The following is a 16,837-nucleotide window of genomic DNA, read 5'->3' on the forward strand; positions in this document are numbered from 1 at the left end:
TCGCCAAGCTCAGTGTGTTCACTGTGCACAGGAATGTGAAGAAGTATTATGGTGGAAGCCAGGCCAAGCAGACAAGGCAGGAAATCTTTAGAGGGTTTTAGATAAAAACCAACATTTTATTCCAAGTGCAACCAGATCATACACACAGCACAACAGTTCTGAGTAACTGGGAGAAAAAGCCAGGGAGCTGCAGAGCCTTTTGTTCTTCCTTCTTAACCCCTGAGTAGCTGCTGAGGATACCTCACAGACCCGGTGAGCCAGAGTTTAAAAGCTACTGGGCTTCATGACGAAGATGTCCCTTCTTCTCAAAGTGGCTCTGCACCACCTGAGTATGTTGCCCTGTGGAGTACCAAATTTGTCTGCCTATTTGGGGGATGCCTTTGCACTGGGTAAAAACAAAGAACCACCTTTTGCATATAGCATACACCAGTTACCTAAGGATCGACGAAGATATGGCATGCACTTCAGAGACCAAGATTAGACACATCTAACCCAGTGCCTGACATAGCTTATACTAGATAAATGGTCTCTTCTGTGATTTTATTTTTCTAGCTTTTGTTCAAAAGTAACATAAACAGTACCATGTTAGCAGATGTAAAAAAAAAAAAAAATACATCCATCTGTTGATCCTCAGAATTTGTCCAATATGACCTTCTTAATTATAACTGCCTAAAGGTACAAACCAACTCACACACCGCTACAACCATTCACTCCGTGAGCCAACACTGAACACCTCCTGTTCTGTGCCAGACCCTAGCCACATTGGATACAAAGACTCCCAAGTTGGTTGAGCTCTGATTGAGGGGGAACAGCAAGAGAGGAAAGAAAAGAAAAGCAAGTCAGTAAGAGCGACAGCAGAGATGCGAGCTAACACCACACACAGACTGGGAGGTTGCTTGAGGCTATAGACCCGACTTATGGCAGCCCCTCGAGAACGAGACACTGAACAGTGAAGAACGTATTTACCAGAACCAGCCAAGGAAGGTGAGGTTGGACCACCAGGTGATAGCCTGTGATAACATGAGGGCCCTTTGGGAGGTGGGGATAACGCGGGAAGGTGGAAGTGATTCAGGAAGGATGAGAGGGTCAGGATCATAGGAATGGGGAGAGAACGTAGGAGACAGAGTCCAAGTCTCAAATTCTTTGTAAAATACCATGAGTTCTGAATGTCATCCTAAGGGTGTGTGTGTGTGTGTGTGTGTGTGTGTGTGTGTGTCTCAGAAAGGCCTTAAATGGGATCAAGGTCACAACAGAAAATACTGTGGGGACAAAACAGCCACAAATACAAAAGCAGTTCCTCCTTTCCTAACACTCTAACACCCTGCTCAGCTAGTTGCCCTCTGCACAGTACAAACTACAGCGTTTCAGGACAGCAGCCCAAGTCTGGGTCAATCGGACCCCTGGAGCATGGAGCCTGACCCAGGAGCTCGTGGTGTCCTGTTTAATTAGAGCCTAATTCCTAGCCTTTAGTGCTTAGCTCTAAACGGTCAGTCCCGGGTAGAACTGAGGGCGTAAAATATCCTTCCTAACAAAATAGTGGGCTGCCCATTTCCTACCTAATTAAACACAATTCCACACCTATGGTCCTGTAAACAAGGCCAGGTAATTGCTCTCAAGTGTTATTAAAGGTCACCATTCTCCTGCAGTCCTCACCCAGAACGTGTCTGATTTGTTTCTGTCCGATGTCCTCTCAGTTACGGCCCAGGAAATATGTTTCAGTCCACCCCCACCCCTTGGGCTCCTGTTCTAAGTTCCCAGTGTAATAGACGCATTAGAGATCAGGCCTCAGCCTACCAGCAAGTTGAGAGAAGAGTGCTTGGATTAGAGACAGGAGTTCCTCTGAGAAGAAGCGGCTCTGAGCATCTTAATAGAGAAGAGGAGAGTAGATTTCATTTCTGTCTCCATCTACGCTACTCAGTCAGGTGCTGTTGTGAGTTGCAGGACAGTCAACCAAGATGGAAGACAGATCAAGAGACTTCTCCCAGAACAATAAAGGAGACCGTAGAAGGAAAGACAAAAACAAACAAACAGACAAACAAACAACCCCTCTGGCTAGAAAGGGAGTTTAGAGGAGAGTTAAGAAATCATGGCCATGGGTGAGGATAGAAGAACTCACGGGCACGGGAGATCTCTGGCTACAAGGCTTGGTTGGGTATGGGTCTCGGTCATCATGGTGAAGTTTAAGCACACCTGAGGTACCTTGGTGCTATATTGATCTAACAAAGCAGTTCTCAACCCATGAGTCAAAACCGCTTTTGGGTTTGACTGGCCCTTTCACAGGGGTGGCCGAGAGACCGTCAGAAAACACAGATGCTCACATTACAATTTGTAATAGTAGCAAAATTATGGTTATAGGTAGCAACAAAAATAACTTCACAGTTGGGGGTCAGTCCAGCATGAGGAAGCCAGAGAACCATTGGTCTAACGAAAGTATCTGCTTTGGAGAGAAGCTGATGAACCGGCTTTGGACATTTTTTTAAAATTTTATTTTATTAATTACACTTTATTCATTTTGTATCCCCCCATAAGCCCCTCCCTTCTCCCCTCCCGATCCCACCCTCCCTCCCCTTTCTGCATGCATGCCACTCCCCAAGTCCACTGATAGGGGAGGTTCTCCTCTCCTTTCTGATCTTAGTCTGTCAGTTCACATCAAAAGTGGCTGCATTGTCCTCTACTATGGCCTGGTAAGGCTGCTCCCCCCCAGAGGGAGGTGATCAAAGAGCAGGCCAATCAGATTATGTCAGAGGCAGCCCCTCTTCCCATTACTATGTAACCCACTTGGACACTGAACTGCCGTGGGCTACATCTGTGCAGGGGTTCTAGGTTATCTCCATGAATAGTCCTTGGTTGGTTGGAGTATGAGTCTCTGGCTCTGGACATTTTAACTTTGTGGTTCTGAGGGATATGTGGGAAGAAGGATCTGCCCAACAGTCTGTTCAGGTAAGTCTGTCACATAGACGTCGAAAGCTCAGTCGTGACTTGTATGGTAGTATCTGAGAGGCAAGGGAGCGGAGGTTGGATGATTATTCAGAAAATGAGTAGAGGCAAAGATTTGATTTCTTTTCTTTTTTTTTTTAACCGCTTTTGTTGCTAACATCTGCAATGAGTCATGCATAGTCTGCCCCCCTCCCCCACGCCCCTTCTTCTATTTTTAATGTCCACGCTGGTGACTCTTCCATCTGAAAAAGCTGTTCCCAAGCTTCTTTGCAACAGAACAATTGATTTCCCATCACAGCTGGTTTAAGCATTAGCTAGGGTGATGCAGGGAGCCAAGCTCTCACACAGAGTGTCTGGAAACATGCCTCTGTCGTTTTGTCGTTTTAAAGACGGCTCGTACTTGTGCTAAAGTGAACCCGAGTACTTTCACTTCAGATGTAGTAAGAACTGCTGTGAGTCTCTGCCTGAACTGGAGTTGAGACTGAAAAAAAAAAGGGGGGGGGAACTCCTTCGACAGAAGAAGCCGAGCCTGTCCATGAATTGCAGTATGTTCAGGTAAAACATCTTCTCAACGACCTACGCAGTTTTCTAGCGCCTCTGCTTAGAAGAAAATGAGAGTGAACTACGTGACGGTGACGGTGACAGTATCTTCGGCTGCAGCTCTACTGGAGTCCACTCCAGAGCGTGTGTGAATGCAAAACTTCTACTCGGCAAAGCCGCATCCAGGCAGACTCCCAGGCAAGGTGTCTGGGAATGTAAACCCGCAGGGACACTAAAAACCTTTATTCTGGTAATGTGCCTTTGTCAATTTGAAAAAAAATCTTGAATGGTCTTTTATGTATTTATTCATCCAATCTGCCAATATTTACCAAGTGCAATGATTTCTGCCATTATGCTGGCCGCTGGATTTGCCTTCATGATTTGCTGTGCCCTCACTCTCATCTTCTGAGGCTTTCCTACCTCTATCTAATACAAACAGAATGCATCGTTGATTTGTATACAATAAGTCTACCCGCTTAAGAGGAGAACAGCCCTGGGCTTGTAGCTGAGGGGAGACCTGTACCTCTCTCTTTGGCTATCAGTCGATTGAAAGAATGGACCTCAAGAAACTTGAATTTCCTCAAGAGCCTTAGGCTGGGAAGGAGGATGGAAGGCTGTGAGCCTGGTACCAACCAGAAAGGATGCTTGGCCCGTTGAAGCAGATTTTTAGTTCAGACAATCCAGTCTGTAAGACCACCTTGCAGAAGTGCCTAGAGCTGAGGCAGTGAGGGGTCCGTGGTGGGCACAACCTCACTTGGACCAGCACTGCTCAGTTATGCATTCCTCTTAGGCACACCCTCTACCTCAGCCTCACGACAGTCATCCTGGAGGTGGCCTTGTGGCTCACTGGACGTCCTTATTTGTATATGCTCTTCCCAATGTGGCCACATTGAATAAATATCCTGTCTTTGCTTTTCACAGTTGCTTCTCTTACCACCCAATGCCCCGTGTGTGTGTATGTGTGTGTATACAAGTGTGCCACAGTGTATGTGCAGGGCAGAGGACAACTTTCCAAAATCAATTCTCTCCTGTTGCCTGGATTCTGGGCCTGAAGCTGCAGTTGTCAGGCATGAGAGCAAGTGTCTTTACCTGCTGAGCCACTGGACCAGTTCTAGATTTTTGGGTTTTTGTTTGTTTGTTTGTGTTTTGTTTTGTTTTTGCTTGAGCCACAACTTCACTCTATATCCCAGGCTGGACTTGAACCTGCAATCCTCCTGCCCCACTCTCTCAAGTGCTAGGACTGGAGGTAAGCACCATTGCATTAAACAAGAGCCAGCCTGTTGTGTGGTGTGTGACTAGGGAAGTAATTTCTGGAGTTAGTTAGAGAATGAGGCGAGGAAGAGTGAATGCGTGCCAGGCATGCTGCCATCACTGGTCCTTGTGGACTAGTTTTGTGGACTCAGTTCAAGCACAGCAGGAAGGGGCAGTAACCTCCAAATCACATCACTCTTGGGGAGGGGGGTAGAGACTTGGCCCAATCTAGGAGAATGAAACAGCATCTATCTTTGCTAACTGACTCATAAGAATGTAGACTAAAAATACAGCACGAGGAAAATATTTATAGATTAATATAGTGCATCTGTCCAACCAGAAAACAGTTCCCTGGATATACATCCCTCAGGTTAACTGCATAATCAAAGTTGAGCAAGCCCAGGAATCTGGGCATCTTAAGTAGGAGGGTCACTTCAAATGGGCATTTATCAGGAGCCAGTGTAAAGTACCTCAGCAGTGGCATCCTGGTTGAAGGAAAATGACTTGGCTCCTCAACGTTAGCTTTACAGAAATGTCTGTCGCACGAATGACCGGCTGTTCAGCATTATTCAAGGTCAGCATCTCATTAAAGCATTATATCCATTCTTTGCATTTACGCTTCGCAGTTTTTAACTCAGAAATATGCTTGCAATTTTACTGACCTCCTGCATCTAGATTCTCAGATTCTAAATCTGGTTCATAAGGAAGTAAAACCATGAAGGGAAATCTCAAGGGTTCCTTTCTCCTGGGCATTTGCCCCTTGAGGATGTGGAGATGGAAGCTTTCACACTTGAGAGGGAGGAGGCTGGCATCAGGAAGGGACTTCAAGAGAAGCCCAGGTAAGAAGCCAAGGCTCTGGCTGTAGAAGAAAGTGAAGCCACAGGTGAACATTTGGGTAAGGGAAAACAAGGACAGTGGAGTAGCCGTGCGTGCTCCAATCTGGCCAGTTCAGCGTGGAGCCTGCTTTAGTTCCTCTGCCTTCTGTCTTCATAATTGTCTACCTGGCACTAATTTTGACAACAATTACTCAAGACCAGGTGACTACTATTTGGGTTGTCTGCGCGGTTAACCAGTATATAGATTCTTCCTGCTTTTCGGGCAGAAGAGACTTTTTTTTTTTTTTAAGATTTATTTATTTATTATTTATACAGCATGCTGCCTGCACACCAGAAGAAGTCACTAGATCTCAGTATAGATGGTTGTGAGCCACTATGTGGTTGCTGGGAATTGAACTCAGGACCTTTGGAAGAGCAGCCAATGTTCTTAACCTCTGAGCCATTTTTTCCAACCCCAGAAGAGACTTTTTTTATTTTATCTAAGCATAGAATTGGATTTATAGAATAGTTAACTGGGATCACTTAAAATAATATCCTTTGAGAGCTGGTAAAATGTTTCTTACAGAAGAACCACTGTCCCAGATGGCCCTGCCCTTTCATTTTTCAATCAAGACAGTATGACTATAAGAATGGAAGCATCTTTCACTTAAACTTTTCTTTTTCATCCCATTTGACAAATTTTCACTTTTCTTTATAAAAAGCCTGTTTGAGCTCTCCCAGTCATTCATTGTCCTGATAAGGCTAATGCTCTTCTTTGTCCTGGACTTTCTAATAAAGAATGCTCTTAACTCATGTTATCTTTTTTGTACGGCACATATGTAAGGTGTGTGTTTGTTACTTCGGATTGAATCATGGCCTCACCCGTGATAACAAAGCATTCCATCACAGAGCTCCATTACAAGCCTCACCATATTTTAAAGTTGAAACTGTTTCCTTTCACAACACAGATACCTCTCTTTAAAAAGTGGTTTTAGAGTATTTATCATAGAGATGTCTACAGCAGAGCAAAGGCCTAAATGCCCCTTTATGAGCCAACTCCTTTCTCGTTCTTTAATCGCAAGCAGTTTTCCCCCTTCCTTCACGGCCTGAGTTAAATGTGCTCACTTTAGCAGAGTGAGCAGTTTTACCCAGAGCCACACTTAGTATTAGGAGGAGATACTGAAAATGGCAGCTTCCCATCCACTCACCCATCCATTCACTCATCAGAGATTGATCAAAAAGATGGAAGACCAGCCTCTAAGAAGCACTCGTCATACTGTGGGTAAGACATGGCTCCCGTCCTTGCAGCGGAGGGGAAAACCGTCACTAGTCATTGAGGTCAGTGTGAAAAGCACAATAACGGGTCTACACATCAGATGTACCAGTGGGTGCATGGGAGCGTGATAACTCAGGCCGAGAAAGAGAGGCTTGATGAGCCTTCCTAACCAGAAGTCCCTCGTGTGGCTTCTTGGTTTTTACGGCACCGGTTGACAAATGTGCCATACGGGAGGCACGTCATCCTAAAACCCAATTTCTCAAGCAGCAAAATATAACACTGTGTTCTGGAATGCGGCCCAGCTTTGGGTCGTGTTGCTTTTTGCCACTGTGGAGGAAGAATTACTTGCTGCGAATGGGCATTTTGTACCTTTGCTGAAGAACGGATGTGATCTGCTTGCAGAAATTCTCTCTGTTTTGAGCAATCTCCTTCAGGCTCTTGTATACTTTATTGTACTGGAAAAAAAATAACAGTAAAATTTTGAGCACCTCCACAGGTAGAGCACCCATAATCCAACATGCTGCTGTAATCATGACTGCCACCGTAAAGACTACACAACTAAGGGATGATGCACACAGTTTTGGGTGACATCTTAGCTAAATATTAGGTCTCCTCTAGCTGTATATGAAAAAAAAAATCCAGGGGAAATTTTCAAAAATGAAGCGGGCCTGTCTGCTTCTGTCTTAGTTACTGTTCTATTGCTATGAAGAAAGACTGTGACCAAGGCAACTAATGGGAGAATCATTTAATTGGGAGCCTGCTTATGGTCCTAGAGGGTGATTCATGGTGGGCAGCAGGGCAGGAGGCAGGCAGGCATGATACCAGAGCAATAGCTGAGAGCTTAGATCTGATTCACAAGCCGGGAGGGCCAGAGGAAGGGAGGGAGGCAGAGAGAGACAGAGAGAGAGAGAGGGAGAGAGACTGGCCTGGGCCTGATGTGGGATTTTGAAACCTCAAAGCCCATCCTCAGTGACACACCTTCTCCAAAAGGGCCACACCTCCTAATCTTTCTTAAATACTAAATACTCCACCAACTGGGAACCAGATATCAGATACATGAGCCCATGGGGTTATGATGCTATTCTCATTCAAACCACCACACCGTCCTAAATACAAGTAATCCAACAGCAGGGGGACTTGGAATTTGGTTTTCTGGCCCAGGAAGGTCAAAAGCATACTTCACAGGATACCACATTACCACTTTTTTTTTTAATTCTACCATCCTGCATACGTGACAGACACACAGTACAGATTGTCAGAAAAAAAAAAATCTGAACTAGAAGACACTTAAAAATCCAAAACTTTTAAAGTTCTGATTTAATACCATAAACAGAAATTTTCGCACTTTATTTTAAATGACAAGTCTCAGTCAAAGCACAGGCAAGATAAAAATACTGTGTGAGATCATCCTAAAACTTTGTGTGTAGGGCTGTAGGGATTATAAATGAATTTCATGCTTAAACTTGGGTCCCATTCCTAAGATGTCTTATTATGCATTTACAAAACTCCAAAGTCTGAAGAAGAGAAGAAGAAGAAGAAGAAGAAGAAGAAGAAGAAGAAGAAGAAGAAGAAGAAGAAGAAGGAAGAGGAGGAGGAGAAGATGATGATGACTTATCCTGTAGTATCAAGCATCTGTATTGAAATTTCTGGAACACACCAAGAACGGTGACTGCACATTCCTGTGCCTGCAGGTATTAACCAGGCATCTGCGTGTTTATGGGTGGGTGTGTGGAGCGAGGGCAAGGGGAAGACAGCCTAGAGAAACTGCTGTTGCCAGCACTGCCCTGGCTCATAGGTGCTCCTGCTAATGTGACCCAGTGTAATCACATTCTCCAATTTGTCACACACACACACAAAAAGTATCTGAAATATGGGTTGAAAAAAAATGTAGCCACTGGGTAGTAGTGGTACACACCTGTTGTCCCAGCACTGGGGAGGCAGAGGCAGGAGGATCTCTGTTAGTTTGATTCTGCCATGGTCTACAAAGGGAGTCCAGGACAGCCAGGGCTACACAGAGAAACACTGTCTCAAACAACAACAACAAAGTAGCCAACAACTCACAAATTAACAACTCCCACACAGTGTAAACAAAACCAGTGGTGGGGTTTCAGTTTGTAGCCTTTGTCATGTCTCAGCTAAGAGTTAAAAGAATCTCCTTTTCTGGGTTTTATTTTTGGAAAAACTAACTCTCATTCTCTGGACACGAGAGCATGGAAGGGTCCCTCTTAATCTGACATGCCCTCTGGGAAAGTTTCTGTGCATGGTGCATTATGAGAGGCCCCAAAGAAAAGAACCCTGCCAGAATCCTTGTATTCCTGGGACCAAACTTCACTAATTCATTAGGTGCTTCCATGAGCCTTTGATTTTTTTTTTTTTCCTGTAGTACTAGAGCGTCCCACAAAGATGCTCAGTGCAGGATACAAAACATAGTTTTCAGCAGTATATATACTCTGAAGGAAGCTAGTCTCATCCTTCTTCCCTTGTAAGTATATAGCTGTGACTCTATCATAGGTGTGTCAGATAGATACTAACGAACCATTTCAGTGAAGCCTCCCCACTTCCCCTACCCCCTGCCTCCTGGACTTAGGAACCATAGGCATTGCTATGACAGTCTTGACATTGGACACTACACACTGAACTCACAGATCCAAAAGAGATGACGAGCCAGGGGCCTTAGTAGTATAAAGGCCAACATACAATTTCAACTCTCTACTTTCAGACTTACTGTATACATCCAAGAAACACAGAAGTATTTAAAATTAGCTATTTTATTATTATCATTATTAATAGTGTGTGTGTGGTATGTTGGTGAGTTCAGACATGCATGTGGTGTTCCGATGACAACATTTGGGAACTCAGGCTATGAGGTTGGCATTAAGCGTGGCAAGCACTTTTGCCTTCTGAAACATCTGGCTGGTCCTACCTGCTACGGTTTTTATTTCAAGACAATTTTATTTAGGGTTTCTAATTTGTAGCCTTTACCTGTTTCTAACTCAGAAGCAATCTTAACTTTTTTGTAAATTATGGAACATTGTGTGTTTCACACACACACACACACACACACACACAAAACCCACAGTCACAGTGTTTTTCCTGCAAGTATACGCATGCATGGCATGCAAGCCTGGTAACCGTGCAGGCAGAGAAGGGTGTTGCATCCTCTGGAACTGGAGATACAGACAGTTGTGAGTCCCCGCGAAGATTTAACCCAGGTCGCCTGGAAGAGCAGCTAGCGCTCGCTCTTTATCTCTGAGGCACGTCTCCGGCCCCCAACTCACCTATTAAGAAAAGGGGCTTCTCAAGAAAAGCACATTTTGTGGCTTCTTTGACCTTTGAGCCATGAGCTGTAGGGTTTGGAACATGAATCTCTGTCATTGAATAGATAAACACACCCTACTTTTCATAGAAAGTGTTCATAGCGGAACAAAGTATTAAACAGACACAGTTGTTCCGCACAGAGAAACGGCTGATGGTTGTGCCCACTCTGGTCAGGTCATAGGTTGGAGGGATCCGTGCCTCAAGGAAACCATTTCCTGAGTTCCATTGTGTCCAGGCAACATATCATATTGTTCTTAATTTAATAATCAGATAACGAAGGATATTCTGTTTATAACAACATGGGATAGAATCTTTACCTTTGACCTTATGTCCAATGTGCTGGAAACTCCCCGACATCCCTGACCCAGACTGAGATAAAGGTGACATCAATAAATAAAAGATATACTAAGACTATTTTTATTTACTCATCACAATCCCTTATTTAGAATCAAAGGTCCTGGACCTTTTAACATCTACCATTTACTCAAACATGAACTAAAAAAAAAAGCAAATTCTGTTGCTTAAATATTTTTTTAAAGTAGACTTCCCTAAATGTTAAAGCAGATTCTGTGGCTGTGTGTGTGAGACAGAGCTCAGAAAACCTCACACTGTATCTGCTCAGAGGCAGTGAAATCTCTTCATCTTGGTTTCGGCGCCTCTGCTCCCATGCCACTTCCCCTTCCCACCCACTCCCACTCAGCAGAGGGGACTTTGAAGTGTCTCGATGGGACACAGTATAGAAAGCAGTGAAGCCCAAAGAGCTGAACATGACCTCATTAGATTACAGACAGACTTGTGATTAGAACTGTCAATAATTAAATCAACTTGACAATCTATTAGAACCAAACGTCTTATATATATAATCAATACAATCAAACTAAACTTACTCAGAGAGCTCATAGCCTGTTTCAGGTGGGATGGATAGATGCCTAATATCCTCAAGAAGCAAAAAAGGATTTATTCTGGTAAGAGTCACGTGGGAAGTAAATTTAGGGTGTCTTTTCCTACGCATCGAGTTTTCAAATATCCCAGCCCTACAGCACACACATCCCGGGACAGAGCTTAGTGTTGCTTTTCTGTCTCCACATGGATTTATCTGAACATGCTCTTTCTTCCCGGACCATTAATTACTGAGATAACATATCATGCTTTTTTTTTTTAATTCCCATTATAAATAATTAGCCTGTTGATAGCCAAGATATTTAGGGCATTTCTGACACCTAAAATATTTCTTCACATTTGCAACTGTTCTACACGGGTCTGTCCTATTCGGCACTAGGAAAAGGTTTCTGATGTACACTTGTAAGCAAATCCTGTTGCTTAAATATTGCTATTACGGAGCAAACAAGTCAACAATGCACTAACCAATAAGGCAGAGCTCAGTGATGGAGGCAAGCAGCAGGTGGCATGGCTAGACAGATGAGCTGTCACATTACGAAACACTGCTGCTGAATGTGGCCCAATTGCTCTTTCTGACTCTACACAGTTTGAATGCTTAAAAAAGACTGAATCTAATTGTTCTAGAAAAGAATGTTATTACACTGGATGCTCACACAGACTTTTCAAAACGCACATAATAGGGACCATCACAGAGTTAAAGTAGCCATGATACCTGACTTGAATTTAGTTGAATAAGCCTCTTCTTGGCACTCTTTCCACACCAGACCTATGCTACTGATTTCATGTGAATTCTAATTCAGTGGGGGTGATATTTCTAAAGCACTACCCTGCGAATAAGGGGGTTGCCTATATTTATTAGAGATCTGTTTGGGCCGGGTGCAGCGGCACATGCCTGTAATCCCAGCACTTGGGGAGGCAGAAGCACAGATGAGTTCAAGGCCAGCCTGGTCTACAAAGTTAGTCCAGGACAGCCAAGGCTACAGAGAGAAACCCTGTCTTGAAAAAACAAAAACAAACAGAAAAAGAGAGATGTGTTTAATATTTGAAGCTTTGTGGTAGGAGTGCTTAAACTATAAGAAACAGACTACTCATCTCCTCATCTTTTTACGGCTGATAAAACAGAAGCCTAAGAAATGCAGGGTGCACCTTACTCATCTCACTGACACATTGAAGATGCTTTGCACTACACAGTATCCACACCAGATTCTGTCTGCCCTTTCCCATCTCTCAGTGCAGCAAAGGCCTTCAGGAGCCTTGGACCACAGCAGCAACGGTGCCTTTGGCATCAGTGCCAGCCCAGCTGGTGACCCAGGCTGAATCAGCAAGCTTAGAAGCTTAGGCTGGCTTCTGAACCGAGTTACCAGCCAGAGGAGCAGCCTGGTGTTATTTTGGTAGCTGATTCCACAAGCAACGGGGCTGATGGCGTGGGAACCAGAGGCATACTCGATCAAGCCACTACTGGCTTCTTTATGAATACCTAAAATGCAAACATTTGCTGAGAGCTTAGAAATGTCTCTCGATTTGGCTCTTACGCTCTTCTTTCATAGGACGGTAGAAAGTAGTACTTTCTTTTAAAAAAACATGTTTGAGTCATTCCCTCTGGGAAGAATTTGATGCAATCCACTTCCTTGCACATGGAGTTGAGGGAGATTTCTTGTGCCATATTTTTAGGTGTCAATGATAAGCTCACAGACATCAAGGCTTGGAGCCAATTCCTTTTCTTTCCAGAAAGTTCTTTCCAGAATTTGGAAAAAAAAAAAAAAAAGCTCTGTTTTAAAATTGTTTTTTAAAAAATGATTATTTAAAAGCCTTCACCATGGTTAGCATTCTTTAGCTTTTGGTAGTGACAATCTATTGAAAGTAGGCGTTGACCTGACTCCTGGAGGTTAACAGGTGGACAGACAAAGGCTCTTTTCCTCGTAGCAGTTTGTAAGTTTCTTATACCGACCTGCTTTCATAGTTTGGTAAAATACACTTCACTCTTTTTAAATGTATAAAACAAAATACCACAGGATTATAGAGGAAATGAACTACATCAGCCTGTACATATATTTATAAAAATACACTGTAACCTTTTGATTTTAAGCTGTTTATGTTAATATGTTCAATAACAAGTCTTAAGAATTACCAAAATATCTAAATAAGGCCAAGAATAAACAATGATCTGTGATATCTAAAGTAACACTGTTACATAAAAATATCAGTGTTTTTTTTTCTTTTTTATTTATTTTTTGTTTTTAATTGCTTACACGGTCCTAGACACTGTTAGTGGTGTTGAGTACTCCTAGTTGAAGAAAATTCTACATTTTAATTAGAAACAGGTATAAATATATAGAGATCCCTGATCCATTTATTTATTGGAGTTTTTGCTCCTGACCCACAGGGACTGATACACAAATCCACTGGTGAGGATCGGGTTAAGAATTACAGCTTAATGAAGATGCTTAAGTGTGCTCCATGCCAAGCTAGGGCCTTATGGGTCAGGACATTTGGCAGGTAGTGGAAGATTTGGATTTCTTTAAAAAGTGTTGAGTGTTCTCTGAGGCATTCATCTGAAATCCACCCCACCTTTTAGCATGTTCCCAAACTCTACAGCATTGTCGCCAAGTACAAGCTTGGATTGTACCAGGAAGTCAACTTGATAAAGATGAAACAATTGCAGATAAATAAATACTCTGTGGCTTTAGAGAGTTTAGAAGTTCAGGCTGAAGGGATATCCGCCTCCTTCTGGCTCCCGGATACCTTTGGTGGCTGGCGATGGGCCCATAGGCATGACCTCTAGCCATGGACAAGGACAAACATCCTTGGGGTAGTACCCAGAGTAAGATAAGATATCATCTAGCACCCAAGGAAGTGGAGTGCCACGGAGGTGATGGGTAGGCTGTCTTGGGAGCTGCCTGAAAGAACCCGTTTGTCCCTGGTCCTGACAGTAAGCTTTGCCCCACAGCTGAAGATGTGCTGTATTCACGTGTACATCTGATATGCCTGAAATGACCTAAGTATTTACTAAATGGTCACCTGCCAAAACCAGACCGAATACAAGCAGACAACAATGGCAATAAAGAGGGGAAGGAGAGGCTGCTGGGTGTCAGAGTGAAAATGTGCAACGTTCATTATAGAAACACACGAGAAAATGAGCAAGAAGCAGAGGAAGGTGAAGGCACCAGGTAATGGGTGCTTCTGGCCTTAAAATCAAGAACAAAGGCCCTTTAGGAAATTACTCTATTAGCTTCTTATCTGTAATTCTATTTTTGTCGTTGATACAAGGCAGATCATAATGATGATTAAATTAGGGAATTAGTGTTAAATAATCAAATCATCTTATGTTAGCCATTCATGTTTGAATATGGCCATTAATATGAAAAAGTGATTTCATCATGAAAAAAAAAAGATGGTAGACTTTTAACTTTTTTCTTTCTTTTCCCTTTTAAAAACTTAGTTGGACCTGTCTCCTATCTCTCTTTCTCTTTCGTTTATTATACTACCTTGGCGCTGACTTTCTCATTTAATAATTGGCAGTGCCAAGTTTTCAGCTCAGCTTATCTCATCCCTGTGTCACATTGCCAGATATCCACATCGAGACAGGGGAGGATTTAAATACGCAATAAGGAGCAAACACAAGGAAAGAAAAACAAATTCCTCCAAAACGTTACCCATAACCACCCAGTGCCGAGGAGACTGAGGCTGAGGTGTCAAAGTTGGTGGGTTGGGGGTTCACTCAGTCACGAAAGTCATACATGTACAGCGTTGGAATCCGTGTTTTCATCAAGCACCCCTTTTTATGCTTCCTGGGGCTGGGGCCATGCTGTATTTACTAATCTACTAGGCAAAGAGCAGTTGGCCTCACTCCAGTCACATGATTCTTGAACTGATTTCGCACAATAGCAGTCACAGCCCATGGTGTCCTCACCCCTTGAATAAACAAGAAAGGAAAGCAGCCATCCTCTGCTGATTACAGCTTCTTTACAGATCTCTTTTCTGCCTTTCCACAGTTTTGTTTTTTTTAATATATATGAACAACGGCTACAATTCCTGGCTTCTGAGCTCACTTTACAGCGCTGAAAATCCTTAATTACTTTGGTTTTGAAACAAATCTACCTTCCCTTTCTTCCCATTACATCTGTGTCCCTGGTCAAATCTCTGCCAAGAATGCTGATGACTGCTGTGTCTTTGGACTTCTGATCAATTTTGTATTTGGGGGAAAGATCTCAGGACTGCGGCAGGCTCACTGATGAACTATCCACCAGGCAGACAGAGCGGGGGTCTGTTCTGTGTGCTGTAGGGCTCTGCATCCCAACTCTCAAAGCATCTGATTGAAAAGCAGGGGTTGGGTGAGCGGCAGGGAGGCTTGAGCTTCTTCTCCGACTTTATCACTGAGCCAGAACGCTCTGCAGACAGTCTGTGTGCTTTCAAACCTACTCCACACACGGATGTTGGCACCGCGGGTGTGTGCTTTAAGATTGCTTCTCAAACAGCCCCATCTGGGATCCAAGTAAGATGCTATATACTCACCCAGAGCTTTCCCGTCGTTTTGAGAATGAAGGACAGCTATGACTGTCACATTTTCGAGACGGCTCTATTTTAAACTTAACCAAAGAAAACCCACAGACTTTTGTTCCACGGCCAGCATCTAAACACGCCTGGTTTCTCATTGCCTCAAATGTCTGCAGTTAAAAATCTACCTATCTGTAAATTTCCCCCAGCCACGCACACACAGACATACCGACTGAACTTGTCTACTCACCGAACAATCCGCCAGTGGGTCCCTCATGTTGAAATGCTGTTTGCTTTTTCTTTTACCAACGATCCAGCATTCTGGACGCTGCAATCAATCAGGTTGGGTGTGTTCTGGACTTCCGGGATTCAAAGGGCATAGGGGATGTTAGTCCTTGTGGAGCACACCAAGGAGGAAGTCCCAGCCCTGGACTTTCATCCAGTTTGTTTCCTGAAAAAGCAAAGAACAGCTCTGGGTCAAAAGAGGCGGTGGGAAATGATGAGAACCAGTTCCACGAACGCTGAGGCCTTGAGGTGTAGCCTTGAGAGAAGGTCGAGAAGCTATTAGAGTTTCCCAGGATCTGGATGTCCAGATTGCTGGTGGGAACTCACTTTTTTTTTTTTTTTTTTTTTTTTTTCAGCTCGCTGGTTCAGTTACGGCTTCTTCCCATTACATTTTTGTATGGCTTGTATTTTCTGTGTTTTATACTGCTCTGACCTTTGGCATCTGTGCAAGCTGGTGAAACGTGACAGTTAAGGCTGTCTTTCACTCTCAAGTTGATGGGAAAAGGGTTGAGTGAGTTACACAGCATCCTACTTGGATCCAGTTTACATTGATTGTCACTGGGCAGCTCTCACAAGGTTGGAGTTGACAGGGCATCTCAGCCACGTTCCCACTAAAGTCTTCTTTAGTTTCAGAGTTTTACATAAACTAGACTGGACCCAGAGTTCCAGGTTCTGGGGCAGCTTAATGTCACCTTTGTGTTCCTGCCTCGTGTTTTTTTTTTTTTTTTTTTCACTTGAAAATAGATTTTTTTTCATTCAATATATTCTGATTACAGTCTCACCTCCCACAACTCTCTGATCCTCACCACCCACCTCTTCACTCAAATGCACACCCTTTCTTTCTATCCCTCCTCATAAAACAAACAGGCGTCTAAAAGAATAATCACAAAGAAAAATAAGATAAAATAAAAACAAACAAATTGAAATAGGATAAAACAAACACAAGAAAAAGAACCGAAGAGAAGCAGTTCCTGAGACAGTTAAGACTTTCTTTCGTTTATACACTTTTTTCTTTCTCCAT

General features: G+C 43.4%; 1 protein-coding gene across 1 annotated transcript in view; it reads right to left on the reverse strand.

Annotated features, from left to right (window-relative positions):
• Positions 1-15,933, reverse strand: part of Nostrin (nitric oxide synthase trafficking) — a 60,488-nt gene extending 44,555 nt beyond the window's left edge. The window contains exons 1-2 of the mRNA XM_021635571.2: positions 15,782-15,933; positions 7,189-7,274 (exon numbers count right to left, since the gene is read on the reverse strand). Coding sequence (XP_021491246.1) covers positions 7,189-7,274; positions 15,782-15,808 — 113 coding nt within the window. The 5' untranslated portion in view covers positions 15,809-15,933. The remainder of the gene's footprint in view (positions 1-7,188; positions 7,275-15,781) is intronic.
• Between the last annotated feature and the right edge of the window lie 904 nt (positions 15,934-16,837).

This window comes from Meriones unguiculatus, chromosome 8, assembly GCF_030254825.1.
Source record: "Meriones unguiculatus strain TT.TT164.6M chromosome 8, Bangor_MerUng_6.1, whole genome shotgun sequence".
NCBI classification, from domain to species: Eukaryota; Metazoa; Chordata; class Mammalia; order Rodentia; family Muridae; genus Meriones; species Meriones unguiculatus.